The 14,134-nt window shown below is 39.2% G+C and overlaps 1 protein-coding gene across 1 annotated transcript in view; it reads left to right on the top strand.

Annotated features, from left to right (window-relative positions):
• Positions 1-9,513, top strand: part of COL1A2 (collagen type I alpha 2 chain) — a 39,399-nt gene extending 29,886 nt beyond the window's left edge. Inside the window, exons 40-52 of the mRNA XM_030480918.1 lie at positions 138-299; positions 1,625-1,732; positions 2,152-2,259; positions 3,961-4,014; positions 4,117-4,224; positions 4,414-4,467; positions 4,808-4,915; positions 5,592-5,645; positions 5,779-5,886; positions 6,329-6,575; positions 6,981-7,171; positions 8,268-8,510; positions 9,091-9,513. Of these exons, the coding sequence (XP_030336778.1) occupies positions 138-299; positions 1,625-1,732; positions 2,152-2,259; positions 3,961-4,014; positions 4,117-4,224; positions 4,414-4,467; positions 4,808-4,915; positions 5,592-5,645; positions 5,779-5,886; positions 6,329-6,575; positions 6,981-7,171; positions 8,268-8,510; positions 9,091-9,237 (1,692 nt within the window). The 3' untranslated portion in view covers positions 9,238-9,513. The remainder of the gene's footprint in view (positions 1-137; positions 300-1,624; positions 1,733-2,151; positions 2,260-3,960; positions 4,015-4,116; positions 4,225-4,413; positions 4,468-4,807; positions 4,916-5,591; positions 5,646-5,778; positions 5,887-6,328; positions 6,576-6,980; positions 7,172-8,267; positions 8,511-9,090) is intronic.
• The last annotated feature ends 4,621 nt before the right edge of the window (positions 9,514-14,134 follow it).

Below are 14,134 nucleotides of genomic sequence, written 5' to 3' on the forward strand. Positions count from 1 at the left end.
ACTAATAAAGAAGTGCTAATGAGAGATAAGTCTCAAGTTGCATGGTTAGGGATAATATAACAATAAACATAAAAAGAAATTTGTTCTCCCCAATTAATGGGTCTATATCATAATATCATATTCATGCTCAATCCTAGGGCATCACTGGTCCTCCCGGTCCTCCTGGCCCAGCTGGCAAAGATGGTGCTAGAGGTCTACGTGGTGATGTTGGTCCAGTCGGCCGTACTGGTGAACAAGGTATTGCTGGCCCACCTGGTTTTGCTGGTGAGAAAGGTCCATCTGGAGAGGCTGGTGCTGCTGTAAGTTACTGAGTATCATACCTTGTTAAAAATGTTTCTCTTCTTCTAAATGTTATGGCTTCTAAGATCCTCCTGGTATTTGTGAAGGGCTTTTCACTTTTGTCCACAAATTTAGCAAGGCTTTTAAATAGAAGCTCCACTTGAGGCTGGAGAAATTGTTTATAGACATGTTTGACAAACATGCCATAAAAAGTGAACCTGATCTATGGGTCAGGTTTTAATCTGTTGCATCTTTCCCAACACCTTTCCCATCTTTCCCCAAATGAAAGCAGCAAGGCTAACTACAGAAGAAATTACTACTTAGTCTGAGAAAGGGAAGCAGAATCTCCAGCTCTGAATTGAGCAAAAAAAGAAACGTGAACATCCATTTAGAGCGATCACAAGTCATTTCTGCATCAGAAACTTTAATTTGTGGAGATCACAAAGTTAAAGTTGTCTGGCTTATAATTATGCAAATAATTAATTACTTTTTAGTGTCTTTAAGCTTGCACATCCAGAATTACTGGCTTTTAAAAAGTCAGACACATTTCTGTTTTATGGAAGTATGGCCTTATGTGAATTACCACTCTACTAATTCTCAATAAAAAATTACAGAAATTCTGCCGGATCTGCAGAAGTTGCAGCTAAGAATGAAATCTTCAGTGTCATTGTCATACACATACATTAGAATTTTGTAGGTGACAACTGAAAATTTGCTCTTTAATGTCCAGTATAAAGTAATACATCTTCTATTTTCTATGTTCTAATTCAGTTTCAATTATGAAAACTTACAGTCAGTAGTTGAAACTTAGGATGAAAATTTAGGGTAATCTGTTAGGCTGATTACTCAATCTGATTACATTTGATGCTCAAATTGCAATGAAACAGAAAAGTCACTTAAACTTTACCTTTAAAATGGTCATTAAAGAATCCTAAGGGTTATTTGGACATGTCAGATACCACCTAGATATCTTCTAAGGCTGTTTCGTGATCAGTCTCAGATGACCAGCAGTATGAGATTCCCTCACATAGTCATCTTCTCTGACTGAATACTCCAATTTTCATGCATGACCCCTTGTTACTGAATGGGAAAGGAAAAAGCATGTGTATAATGTTGTTCAGAAACAGCATTTTCACTGGAAAATGGATGTGAAAGGAGTATAACCAGCATTAGCTTCTTACGGACCTTGGGCCTTGGAGTTTAAAGCCTTGTTGCTTGGCGTCAACTTCTTCCATGCAGGAACTATCACTGACACACATTGAGATCCTTGGAAATGAGAAATATGCAGGGGAATAGAACTTAATTCTTCTCTATTAATATAAATAATATTGTTTTCATGTCATAGGGTCCTCCCGGTACCCCAGGTCCTCAGGGTATTCTTGGTGCTCCTGGTATCCTTGGTCTGCCAGGCTCTCGGGGAGAACGTGGTCTTCCAGGCATCTCTGGAGCAACAGTGAGTATATGACTAGTTAACTGCTTTAAACAGATACATGTAAAGAAAAAAGTTGAAGTTTTCTCTTATGGGAAGCTAGAGAAAATGAGATGTAGATTCTGCTGTTTCCATTGCTGCTGCAGACAGAATATGGGCTTAACAGAGCAGTGGAAGAAATTATTGCTTGCTGAAGACAAACAAGACTTGTGTCAGCAGACGAGCATATGTTTGAATGACATCAGAGGTTTCTGAAAGAAAAGGTAGAAAATTGAGAATGAAGATAGTATTTGGTGTAGTTAGGTATCTTGTGTCCTGGTTCTTTTTCACTTCCAGAATTGATTGCAGATAAATGTTTCTCTTAGATATAGGCCAGAAGTTCTGTAAGACTGATTTGTGTTGTATTATAATGTCACATTTTGTTACCACTGTTCCTGTATTAGGGTGAACCGGGTCCCCTCGGTGTTTCTGGTCCTCCTGGTGCCCGTGGTCCCTCTGGTCCTGTGGGTTCTCCTGGTCCAAATGGTGCTCCTGGTGAAGCTGGTCGTGATGTAAGCAATGTCTTATTTCCTTTTCAGTATTGCTTTTGTTTTATTGTAAGCCAAAGACAAATACACACTAAAAATGAATGCAACTTGAAGCTGTTCTGCCAGCAAACCTCTACCTTATGGTGTCTTCAGAGAGAATTATAGCAGGATTATTATAAAGGTGGATTCCCCTCTGTGTCCCCAACTAGGTGACAAATTCTTCAAGGAACAAGTTGTGTCTGAAATACTTCCTGGAGTCACTGTCAGAATCTTTTGTATTTTTACTTAATTGCCAGTAAAGATGGAGTGGGGAAAAGATTAACTCATTGTTGGAGCTGGAGACAAAAAAAAATACATCCCAGAAGATAAGGTTTTGGCTAGAGAGAATAATAATTCAGGAAAGCTTGTTCCCAGCAAATTTTCTTAAACATCATGTTAGATGTTACATGTTACATGTCTTTCAGGTAAGTATAAAAACTGCAGTCACATTTACTTGAGGGATCTAGTGATTTGTGTTATTGAAAACAAAATGTTTTTTAATTTAAGGCCCACTCAGAAGGCATATGAATATCACACAAAATGTTTCAATTCAGTTCTTGAACTTGTGCAACACTTAGCACTGTTTTGGAGTGCTAGCAAAACAGATGCTCTTCAACATTGTGGCTGAGCTACATAACGTTTCCCAATGTGCATTCCCTCACCACAAGATGTAAAGTATGTCTTCAGGCTAAAAACATGACCTGCCTGTGTAGCGGGTACTGCTGAACTGCAGAGGTCCATGCAGGTTAAGACACAGTGGAGGACCTGAGTCCTGCGCTGCAGGGGGAATGTAGGAACACTGGAGCAGAACAAATTGCTCCATCTAATGCCCTGCCTCATGGGTGCTTACTTGGAGGACAGAGGCCTGCTATCAGCTCTTCAGAGCAGCAAATAAACTTACTTATCCAATCTAACCATCCAAGGTAGTAGTTCACCTTGAATAAGGGCATCCATATAGTGGTTACACATGACTTACACTTTAAGAATAGTTAAAGTAAAATATTAACACACTGTCTTGTCTCCTGTTAGGATAACTATATCAGGCTTTCTCTGAGCCTTATCAGGGAAGCTAATTTGATAACCTAAAGCACTGTTAATGTAGGGCTCCTGCAAGTCCTGAGACTTACAGGATTTCAAAGAGATCAGAAAATAGTAATTGAAAAGAAACAAACTTCCTGTTCTGTGGGAATTTTCTGAAGGAAGAAGTTTGCTAGTGTACACAGTGAAAGAGTTGAAGTGAAATTAACATTCACAAAGGAAGCCATTTAAGCTTGTGAAGTACCACAACAAAGTAATTTAGCTGTGACTACTGTTTTAATCCTTTTCTCACCACTGGCATTTTTCACCTAAAAAGTAGGCCTCAGTTTTACAAGAGTGCAAGCTAGATGAAGACCACTATTGTCCTGAGCTTTTCTTTTAGAGAAATACAGCAAAACACAGTAATTTTCTTCTATACTGAACTTGTAAAACCTAAAATATTTGAATACCATCATATTTTTCTAAGAACATTAGTATTATCTAGGGGATTTGAGACTGGCATCTATAAGGAGACGTTGGTTATCTTCAAGGTTTATGCTATCCCATCTCAGTATCTTCTTACTGTCACTGGGACAGATAGACTGACACACAGTTCTGTGTGACATGAAGGTTGATGGATTTTAATGTTTTTTCATGGTATTTTAACAGGGCAATCCTGGAAACGATGGTCCTCCAGGCCGTGACGGTGCTCCTGGTTTCAAGGTAACTTGTTCTTTTCTGTATTTCATAATCATAGAAGAAATAATCTAATGTGTCAGTCAGTAATAATGCACTGTCTCTCCTTTTCCATTCCTTTGTTCCCAGGGTGAGCGTGGTGCTGCTGGTAACCCCGGTCCCAGTGGTGCTGTGGGTGCTCCTGGTCCTCATGGGCAAGTTGGTCCTTCTGGAAAGCCTGGAAACCGTGGTGAACCTGTAAGTTGATGAGACCTTAATGTTTTTGATTGACACAGGACTAACATTTGTCTATCATATATATACATTATACATCAAAACTCTACAGTATGTGAATAATTACTTTGCTTTCTGCAGAGATGTGTTTAGCATGGAACCTTTATTAGGTATAGTATAGAGCAGTGACATAATTCTCTATTCCTATTTCAGGGTCCTGCTGGCGCTGTCGGTCCTGCTGGTGCTTTTGGTCCAAGAGGTCTTGCTGTAAGTCTGATTTCTAAATCCATTACCACACTGGTGCGAGAAAACATGCTTTATTAATAAGGACTCATGACTATGCTCAAGATATGGGCCCAAAAAGTAGTGCTTAAGGAGCTGTAAATATTTATAGACCTAGAATCTCGATCGGCATTCTTCATTTATGGGACTGATCCCAAAGCTTTTGGGATTGACACTCTTCCTGGGTGTGTCAACAGGAGGTACATATATGTATCAGGGGAAACCCTGGGCATAACATAGAATGCTCATGCTTAATCCTTGCTTTGACAGTAGCATATGCTTGAAGCCTCTGTTTTATTCCTCTGACACTTATATCCTTTCCTAGGGCCCACAAGGTCCACGTGGTGAGAAAGGTGAACCTGGTGATAAGGGGCCTAGAGGTCTGCCTGGCTTGAAGGGACACAATGGATTGCAGGGTCTCCCTGGTCTTGCTGTAAGTAAATGATTTTCAGGATTTTTAATATAAAGAGAAAAAAAACCCAAGAAATATGCACAACCCAGCAGGTTGATACCACTTACTCCACTCTGCACCATCTTTCAAAGGCTGTAAGATTCTCTTTAACACTCAACACTCCCTACATAAAATGGCGAATTTTGATATTGCCCTTTTTTTTTAGGCAATTTAGATATTGCCAAGTTTTATTTAGAACTGTACCATAGTTGCCCTGAAGCTCGTCTGCATTTGGCTAGCACAGAATTCAAAAAGCTCTGCCTGTCTTCTAATATTACTTCTTATCTCTGCCAGAAATTGTAAAGCCATTGTATCGCAGACAAGCAGAAGTAATTTGTAGATTTCTTTTCCCACTTAAATTCTTGTATCCCCTTTAGGAATTTTGACTTCTATTTTAAAGCTTTCTCTGAAAATCTGAAGAAACAATACAAAGAAAGAGTTTTATAGATTATCACCTTAAATACCTCTTTATGCTCTCTCTCCTCCCTCCCCAAACAGGCCTTTTATACCTCAACTCAACTAATAATGCCGTTAGCCCCAGATTCCTATTCTCCAAGCACAAATACACATGCAGACTATAGCTCTTTCTTGAATCATGCAAATACAAATGTATGCCATTGCGTTTTTTTAATGACTATGCATGTGCCTTTCCCAATAGGGCCAACATGGTGATCAAGGTCCTCCTGGTAACAATGGCCCAGCTGGCCCAAGGGTATGTGAATTAAAGAGCATATTCAAATAACTCTCCCATCCCTATTGTGCAATATATATGTGCACTCCCATTTATATGAAGCGCTATTTGTAGTGTTTTCTACTGCCATTAAACTGTTCAAGTTTTCCTTTAGGGTCCTCCTGGTCCTTCTGGTCCTCCTGGTAAAGATGGTCGCAATGGTCTCCCTGGACCTATTGGCCCTGCTGGTGCACGTGGCTCTCATGGTAGCCAAGGCCCTGCTGTAAGTACAATGTATTTTTTGTTGATTTAACACATTTATGTCACAGTTACAAGAAAATCACTTCAAAAGCTTAGCAGTTTAGGATAAGATGTGGGTTTATTTGTTTAAAAAAAAAAGTTATTAAAAATTAAAAAAAAGAAGTTCCAAATGTCTGTTGTTTTTTAACATTAAACATTTCCCTAATAGGCCTAAACCTTAAGTCCTTGTTCATTCCTTATGGCCAGAGAGCAGATACACAAATAAGATGCTGTAGTCCTACACTCTGCATCTTCCACTTCTTGAGCCTACTGTAGTCACCACGGGGCAAATCCGTATATGCTGCCTCAGATTAGAGCTGAGGGTGCTAGGAGTTAAGCAGGACTATTCAGGTGTGGAAGCATTTCACCGAATGAAACGTATGTCTAAAGAATGTTTCTTGGCTTTTGCTTTTGAAAAACTTTAGGGTCCTCCTGGTCCTCCTGGTCCCCCTGGTCCTCCTGGCCCCAATGGTGGTGGATATGAGGTTGGCTATGATGCAGAATACTACCGGGCTGATCAGCCTGCTCTCAGACCCAAGGATTATGAAGTTGATGCCACTCTGAAAACATTGAACAATCAAATTGAGACCCTGCTGACCCCAGAAGGCTCCAGAAAGAACCCAGCTCGCACCTGCCGTGACCTAAGGCTCAGCCACCCAGAATGGAGCAGCGGTATGTTAGTGCCAGATGTTTGCCCCTTCTGGCTCAGGGAGTCCTTCCAGCTCACTAGCTCTCTTTGATGAATGGTATCCTTGGCCACCCAGTGAAAATACTAAATGACCCATGAAGAAGTTTTCTTTGCCTCCACTGAAAATAGATTTCTGAAAAGCTCTTTATAGCTATTGTTACATGATTATTGCAATGTTTTTCAATATAATACAAAAATACTTTACCTTAGCTTTCAAATACAGTTTCTTATACATTAACAATCTAATATATGCATTTATCCCAGTTATGACGTTAATATTGTACCTAGTTGTGATATTTGTAGCCTCTCTGAGTTCCTATAGCAAACAAGTGAATATAAACTGAATGCAAACATTAAGCTGAGCAACCTGTTTCTTTCCTCCATGCCAGGCTTCTACTGGATTGATCCTAACCAAGGGTGTTCTGCGGATGCCATTAGAGCATACTGTGACTTTGCCACTGGTGAGACTTGCATCCATGCCAACCCTGACAATATTCCTGCCAAGAACTGGTACATCAATAAGAATCCCAAGGACAAGAAGCATGTATGGTTTGGTGAAACTATCAATGGTGGCAGCCAGGTAAGTGGTGGATGGGAGGATGAGTGTTTCCTACAGTGCTGTCTGAAGAATTCCCAATTCACTGACTCTTAGAAAGAAAGCATATAAATTGAACTCTTAGAAGGGAAATATGGAAAAGAGAACTACCTTTTATCCCAAGGGAACAGAGCTACAGTTCCAGTTTGGATCGCAGTTTGCTAAAAAGATTTCTCAGTATCTGTTTTTTCTTGGTGTCTGCAAATGATCAATTCAGCATGACCAATGGCTATTGCTAAGGGAAGTCTGAACTGAAATATGGTACATTAGTATGAAGACAGTGCAGAAACTGCCTGAAAAAGTAAAAAAAAAAAAACCATCTTTGCTTATTCTTTTGATTGAGATTTTTTTATATGTGACACTGTTCCTGAAAAGACATTTATGTTACACATCACAGGTCCTGAGTGTATGCCACCGTAACATTCAGAATTGCCAGTGTAATTAAAAACGAGAAAAGTTTACTTGCACATTAGACGTATTAGACACACCAGCCAATTGCAACTAAATTGCTTCTTTAAAGCTAAAGAGATCTAATAACATAATTCTTAAATTAAATTGAGTTAATCTGATGAAATCACAGTGTCCAAGATCTTTAATAGAGGAATGTAAGATTGATCTCACTGGGTCAAAAAGTCTAGAGTCCTGTTTCTTACAATGGCTAAAAGTAGATGCTGTACAAAAATGTAAGAATGAAGTAAATTTTCGTAATATCTACAGACACTATTGGACTAAAAACAAAAATTCAGGTTTTTCTTGAGACAGGCATTGTGTCTGTACATCTGTGGAAACAATATTTTCTCTTCCTTGAACTTGTCTGGTCTTTGAATCCACATAAACTGTTAACACCCTATCTTGGATCAGAGTTCTACAATGTAGCTACATCCACTCATGTCCAGTTTTCAGCCTATTCCTACTAGTTTTATTTGATGCTCTTTACCTCTGGAGTTGCAATAGATAAGCAATTGCAGACTTACATGATTTTTTTTTTTTAATGTTCCTACAGCAAATATCACATACTTTCATTACAGACATCCACCTTTCCCCAGCAGTACCACTGACTGAGTTCCTTTCTGTTTTTCAGTTTGAATACAATGATGAAGGAGTGACTTCAAAGGATATGGCCACCCAACTTGCCTTCATGCGTCTGCTGGCCAACCATGCCTCCCAGAACATCACCTACCACTGCAAGAACAGCATTGCTTATATGGATGAGGAAACTGGCAACCTTAAAAAGGCTGTCATACTACAGGGATCCAACGATGTTGAACTACGAGCTGAAGGCAACAGCAGATTCACTTTCAGTGTTCTTGAAGATGGCTGCTCTGTAAGTAATGTAGAAACCATGGGCACTATGATTGCCCATGTTTAAGCACATGATTAGGCTTTGATTCAGAATAAGAGCATTAGTCAGACCAGCAAAATTTTACCCAGTGAAGATAAACAGCTCAAAAAACCAGCTATGCCAGGTCTCTAACAAGTGGGAGGGACTAGGGTACAAACAAATCCTGCCTTGTACTGTGCAGTGTAACAAAAAAGAAAAAGCTTTTCGGAGGGACTAGACCCAAATTCTGTGTAAGCTGAAGGTTGGTAAGAAAACAGTGCACAAGCTGTAGGAGGGGCAGGATCTTTAAGTAAGTCTTGAAAAACTGGGGCAGGGTTTTCTGAGGATCTAACACCAGCAAATAATAAGGTAGTTCATGTAGACCATCACACATATGACTTCAAAAGATTAAAGTAAACATTTTCTCTGTATCAGCACTCTAAATACTTGGATATGGGTATCTAATTTGCAAACAATGGCAGCAAAATTGGTATGAAATTCTTTCAGAAATTATCCATTCAGGTGAAGCAATTCTCAATACTTGAACAATACAATAATAATTGTGATGAATCTTCTCTTGCAGAGAAAGGACAACCAATGGGGCAAAACAATCATTGAATACAGAACAAATAAGCCATCTCGCTTGCCCATCCTTGACATTGCACTTTTGGATATTGGCGGCGCTGACCAAGAATTCGGTTTGGACATTGGCCCAGTCTGTTTCAAATGAATGAACTAAAATTAACTTAAAGCCTCTCCCAAATTATTCTCTTGTCATTTCTTTTATAATGAAAGCTGACTCCTTCCATTTCTTCTGTTCATCTACTTGCTTAAACTCTGGGCGAAAGAGAAGGAGAAGAATTGATTGGAGCATTGTGCAATGAGATTTAATACAGCCCCAAAAGGACTTGGAAGTCTTTCAAGATTTAACACCTTGCTTTGGGAAATGTCAACCTTTGTAAAGAAAAAAAAAACCAAAATAAAAAAATCATGAAAGTTTGCACCACTTGTGGCCTTTGAATATCTTCCACAGAGGAAGTTTAAAACCATGACTTCCAAAGGTTTAAACTACCTCATACACTAAATCAAGTGTGATCCACATTTTCTGTAGGTGCTTCTCCATAAGCTCTGAGGTACTTTCAGTTCCACTCAAAATACAGTGGTGCTAATTGCATTATTACCAATCTTTCCAATACTTGAACTTTGATGGTGCTAGTAGCGTTTGAGTATCACTTCTCTGTTTCTTCGAAGTCTGTCTCAAAACTTAGAATGTCCTGTCTCACCCACAGCTTAAGCATGTGGATAATTTTTCCTCACTTTGTCCTTTTCCTCCAAAATCAGGTGTTCCCATTTTTGAATCTCATTTCCATCTCCTACAATGGGTTAAAAAAAAATCATCATTTCTCAAGAAAAGAAAGAAAATGTATTTTGTATATGTGAGATGTTTAAATAAATTGTGAAAAAAAAAAAAATAAAGCATGTCCAGTGTTCCAAAGGAAACTATTTAATGAGTTAAGTTACTTGCTAAGATGCATTGGCAGATACTCATACCCAGAACTTACAATACATTTGCGTAATTGCAGCTATCTTGGCCCATTGCTGTAAAACATTTGCTTAGAGCATTCGAAGACTGCCTACAACTGTCTTAAGGGTGTGATTGTCTACTTGACTCTTCGTTTCAACACCACCTTTTGAGAGGTCAAGGAACTTAGTAACTCTGTGCCTCATAGTATGAGAAGTTCAGGAACAGAAATAATCCCTTCCTTTTTTCAAAATGCTAAGTGGGATTAATGGCTGGAAGAAGGATCATCTCACTTAAAGGTAGAAAGAAACTGAAGCTTCTGTCTTCGAAGACAGGAAGCTGCTGGCTGTTGGGAGAGCTGTGCTGGCTGATGTTGTGCTGTAATCAGCAGAACTGTGCCTGTGTGCTCTTGAAATGATATGCGGAAGTCTATGCAAAGAATCTCTAAATTTAGTTGTCCTGTCAGGAAGATCAGGATTTGTTAGGCCCTTGCAGTTCATTCAGTTCTGTATGAGACACAGAACTAACAGCTGTTGCTAACCTTAATAATTTACTACCACAAAAACACCATGAGAAGGAAAGACTGCTCTTAATCTGAGGCCTTTTAAGAGACTGCTATCACACAATGCTTTTCTGAAAACCCTGAATGAACCGCAGTTCCAACAGCCATGTTTTTGGAATCAATGAAGGTGCTTGGAGAACATACAGAGGACCATGAAGACAATAGCAAAAGCAGGTAAGGGGAGAGGTGAGACAGGCTTAGTCAGCAGGATCCCCCAAAGGGAAGCATGAGGAAAATATCCAGGAGTTCCCTGTAACCTGAAGAAAGCACCACTCCAAAGGTTACATCAAAGGTTAGCAGCTGAGAGTCTGAAGGCAGCTCCAAATGGTGCACAAAGGGTATAAGCACGAAAAACTGTTTCCAAAGAGAGGGTTTCATTCACACTTGCAATGAACTGTGTAAGGAAAAAGAGGCAAATATCAAAACATGGCCCGAAGTGTAGCTGCTCTGTGCCCATGGCTATGTGCCGAATTAGTAAAAGGGGAATTGCCATGATAAAATATAGCCCATTTTTTCTTAAGTGAGTAGAATATACTGCAGGTAAATACCTGTATTTATGCATTGGACCATGGTGATTCTTAAAGTGTTAATATTTTGATTGTCTTAGTATTTCAAAATATAATTTTTGATGTTGTTCTAAAAAGAAAATAATGCTCTAAGATGTTAAAAGTTTATTTTCTCAAGTAGATTATTTACAAGCCAGGAAGTTCCTTTATGACTGAAAATATAAAATTACATCCCTCAGACTGTGTAATCGACTAGGACATATGAAGGTTATTGTTAGGACTGGGAGGTGGACTATTGCTGCTTGGGAATGAAAAAATAAAACACGGTTAAAGTAACACTTGAATTTTAGAAAGGAAATTACAAAGGGCAAATGCTCTCTTGTCATCTTCTGATTTGTCCTTTGCTCTCTGTGATCTGTTCCACAGCATGTCCTGCTAGGCAGAGAACACCTCCTTTCCAGGCCATTGGTAACACCCAAATTATTCTCTGTTTCCACACCTTTACCATGGAAGCGGACTCCTTTGGAAATTAAGCCAGAAAAAATACCTAGCACCTACCTCACAACTTCTAGCCTTATTAACATTGAGAAGATACTCAGTGTGGCCTGCAGGTTTGAAGCACATCAGAACTTACTGCACAATCAAGTATTTTGCTTATGTTATATACAATATCGAAGAAACTGTCCTTTCTCTCCAGGATTGTAGCTGAAAAGAAGTGAGATGAATAGCAGACAGGGCAGGGAGCCTTCATATCATCTAATTTCAGGAATATATAATGTTGAGTAAACTTCAGGTAAAGTGAGCTTGATCATCCTTGGAAGTTGTCTGCCTCCTATAAGGATTGTCTCTGGAGAATTTAATTATGACCAGGTATTGATCAGCAGTAATGCAACTAGTTTAAATTGGCATAAATTAGTTTAAACAATAGGTTTAAAATAGATTGAACTTTGCATTCAGAACAAGAAGAAATCTCAAAGGAGCTTCAAACATTGAGATAATAGCAAGTTCAGATAAAGTAATCTATAGTGCATGAACGAAGATCTTCCACAGAAATGACTGTGTGCCTGTATTCTTGGGCTGGAAGAAATTTGTCCTTTCCTGGAAGATAGGTGACTGACTGCAGGTATTACATGAGCAAAATTTCCTAAACATTACATGTTAGGAAATTCCATTAGGAAATTCCGTGCCCGAGTGTACTTTCCAACTACTCATGAAATGGTGGTTCTCATTAAGCCAAATATAAGTATCAAAGCGAATGCAACATTTGCATGCCATTTCGAACACAAGCATTTGAAATATATGTAATGCACGCCAATAGTTATCGATGCCATCTTAAAAACACATATTTTATTTTCTCTTACTGCTTTCAAGCTACTGAAACTGATTGTTTGGGTGAAATGAAACACGTTTTCTAGAACACCAATCCTTAAGACCCTTGGGGGCCCAGCAAAAGCAGTTCTTCACACACATAGTGCACCACCTATTGACTTAGACACTCATTACCGGCCCCTGAAGAGAGTTTTTCCAATTTGGGGTTTTTTTTTCCTGAATTCACTGTCATGGTTACTATCCAAATCTTCTGACCTGCTGACCAAGGAATCGGTATTACAACTCATCCTAAAAACATACTAGCTTATCAGAAGGACACCCATCCAAACCAGGAAAGCTCCTGGCAACAAACTGCAGTCTCATTCAGAGTAGAAAAGGCACCAACAATTCAGTCTTTTAGCTGTCAGGTTCTATGAATCAGAAACAGCAGATGCAAATTCATCTGATTAAGAGCTTGCTAATGAACCAAATTTTTTTAACATGCTGTCCTTAACTCACCTGTCAGTCTGCTGCAACCACCTCTGTTAAATAGACTTCTGTAATTTTAGGTATTCAGTACTATTTTGTACTTTTTACTATCTGAAGCTCTGAAATTTATGATAGCATGATCTTGCCCAGAGAAGCTGTGGCTGCCTCATCCCTGGCAGTGTTCAATGCCAGGTTGGGATGGGGCTTTGAGCAACCTGGTCCAGTGGAAGGTGTCCCTGTCCATGGCAGTGGGGAGTGGAACCAGGTGATCTTTAAGGTCTCTTCCAACTCAAACTGTTCTTTGATTCTATTATTCCTAAAATAACAAATTTAAACTGATTATCTGATATGATCTAGATCTACTGTGTTGAAAAACAGCTGGGATTTCTTTTCCCTTTTCAAGTTGGTTTGTACTCTTCTGCCACCTTGAGGGCATAGAGCCATCTTCTGAAAAACAGAAGATGTTTTTAAGACTTACTTGCAGAGTGGAAGCACCCTGTCAAAGCCAACAGACAAGAGCTCTTCTGGTTTTATTAGGTGCTCTTTTGCCCTAGATCAGGGCCTTATTTGTTTGTTTGTTTGTTTGTTTAGGCTATTGTCTCACCTCTTTACCAGCTTATTGTCTGCTTCCTGCTTCCATGTCGATAGTATGCTAGAGTTTTTGCCTTCAGCTTTGGAACCAGCATTTTGATTGACTTTTTCCTACTATTTAGATCCTTATCTCCAGCACTATAGAAAGGAAGACAACTCAAAAAGATTAAATTCTTGCACACACCATGAAAACAGGCAGATGGGCAGTGGATAGAGAGTTGTATCAGTTTTCCCTGTGAGACTGTGGGCTTGAAACCATGACAGAAACAAGGGCTGACTCATAAATTGATAACAAGAGAAAGCTGTTGAAGGATATGGGCTTCAGTGGTTTCATTGCATGTAGCTTTGTTCTGGTTTTGGTCTCTAGAGAAAGTAATATTCTTTTAGTTAAGCCTCTCAGTGTAAGTGTTTTTAAAAGCATAAGCAAAAACATCACATCAAAGAATTAGATCCATATGCCTGTCGTTAGAGGCAATTATTAAAGTGTGCCATACACAGGAAATTTAAAGCTAGAAGCAAACAATAACAGCTGTTCTGCAGATTCCAACTCACCAGGCTTTTACACAACATTTCTGCAAATGGCACAACTACTCAGCTATCTGTTCATTCCTAAATGACAAATCTTTGCTAAGCCTGAGGTGCACAGTAG

This window comes from Strigops habroptila, chromosome 1 (assembly GCF_004027225.2).
Source record: "Strigops habroptila isolate Jane chromosome 1, bStrHab1.2.pri, whole genome shotgun sequence".
Lineage (NCBI taxonomy): Eukaryota > Metazoa > Chordata > Aves > Psittaciformes > Psittacidae > Strigops > Strigops habroptila.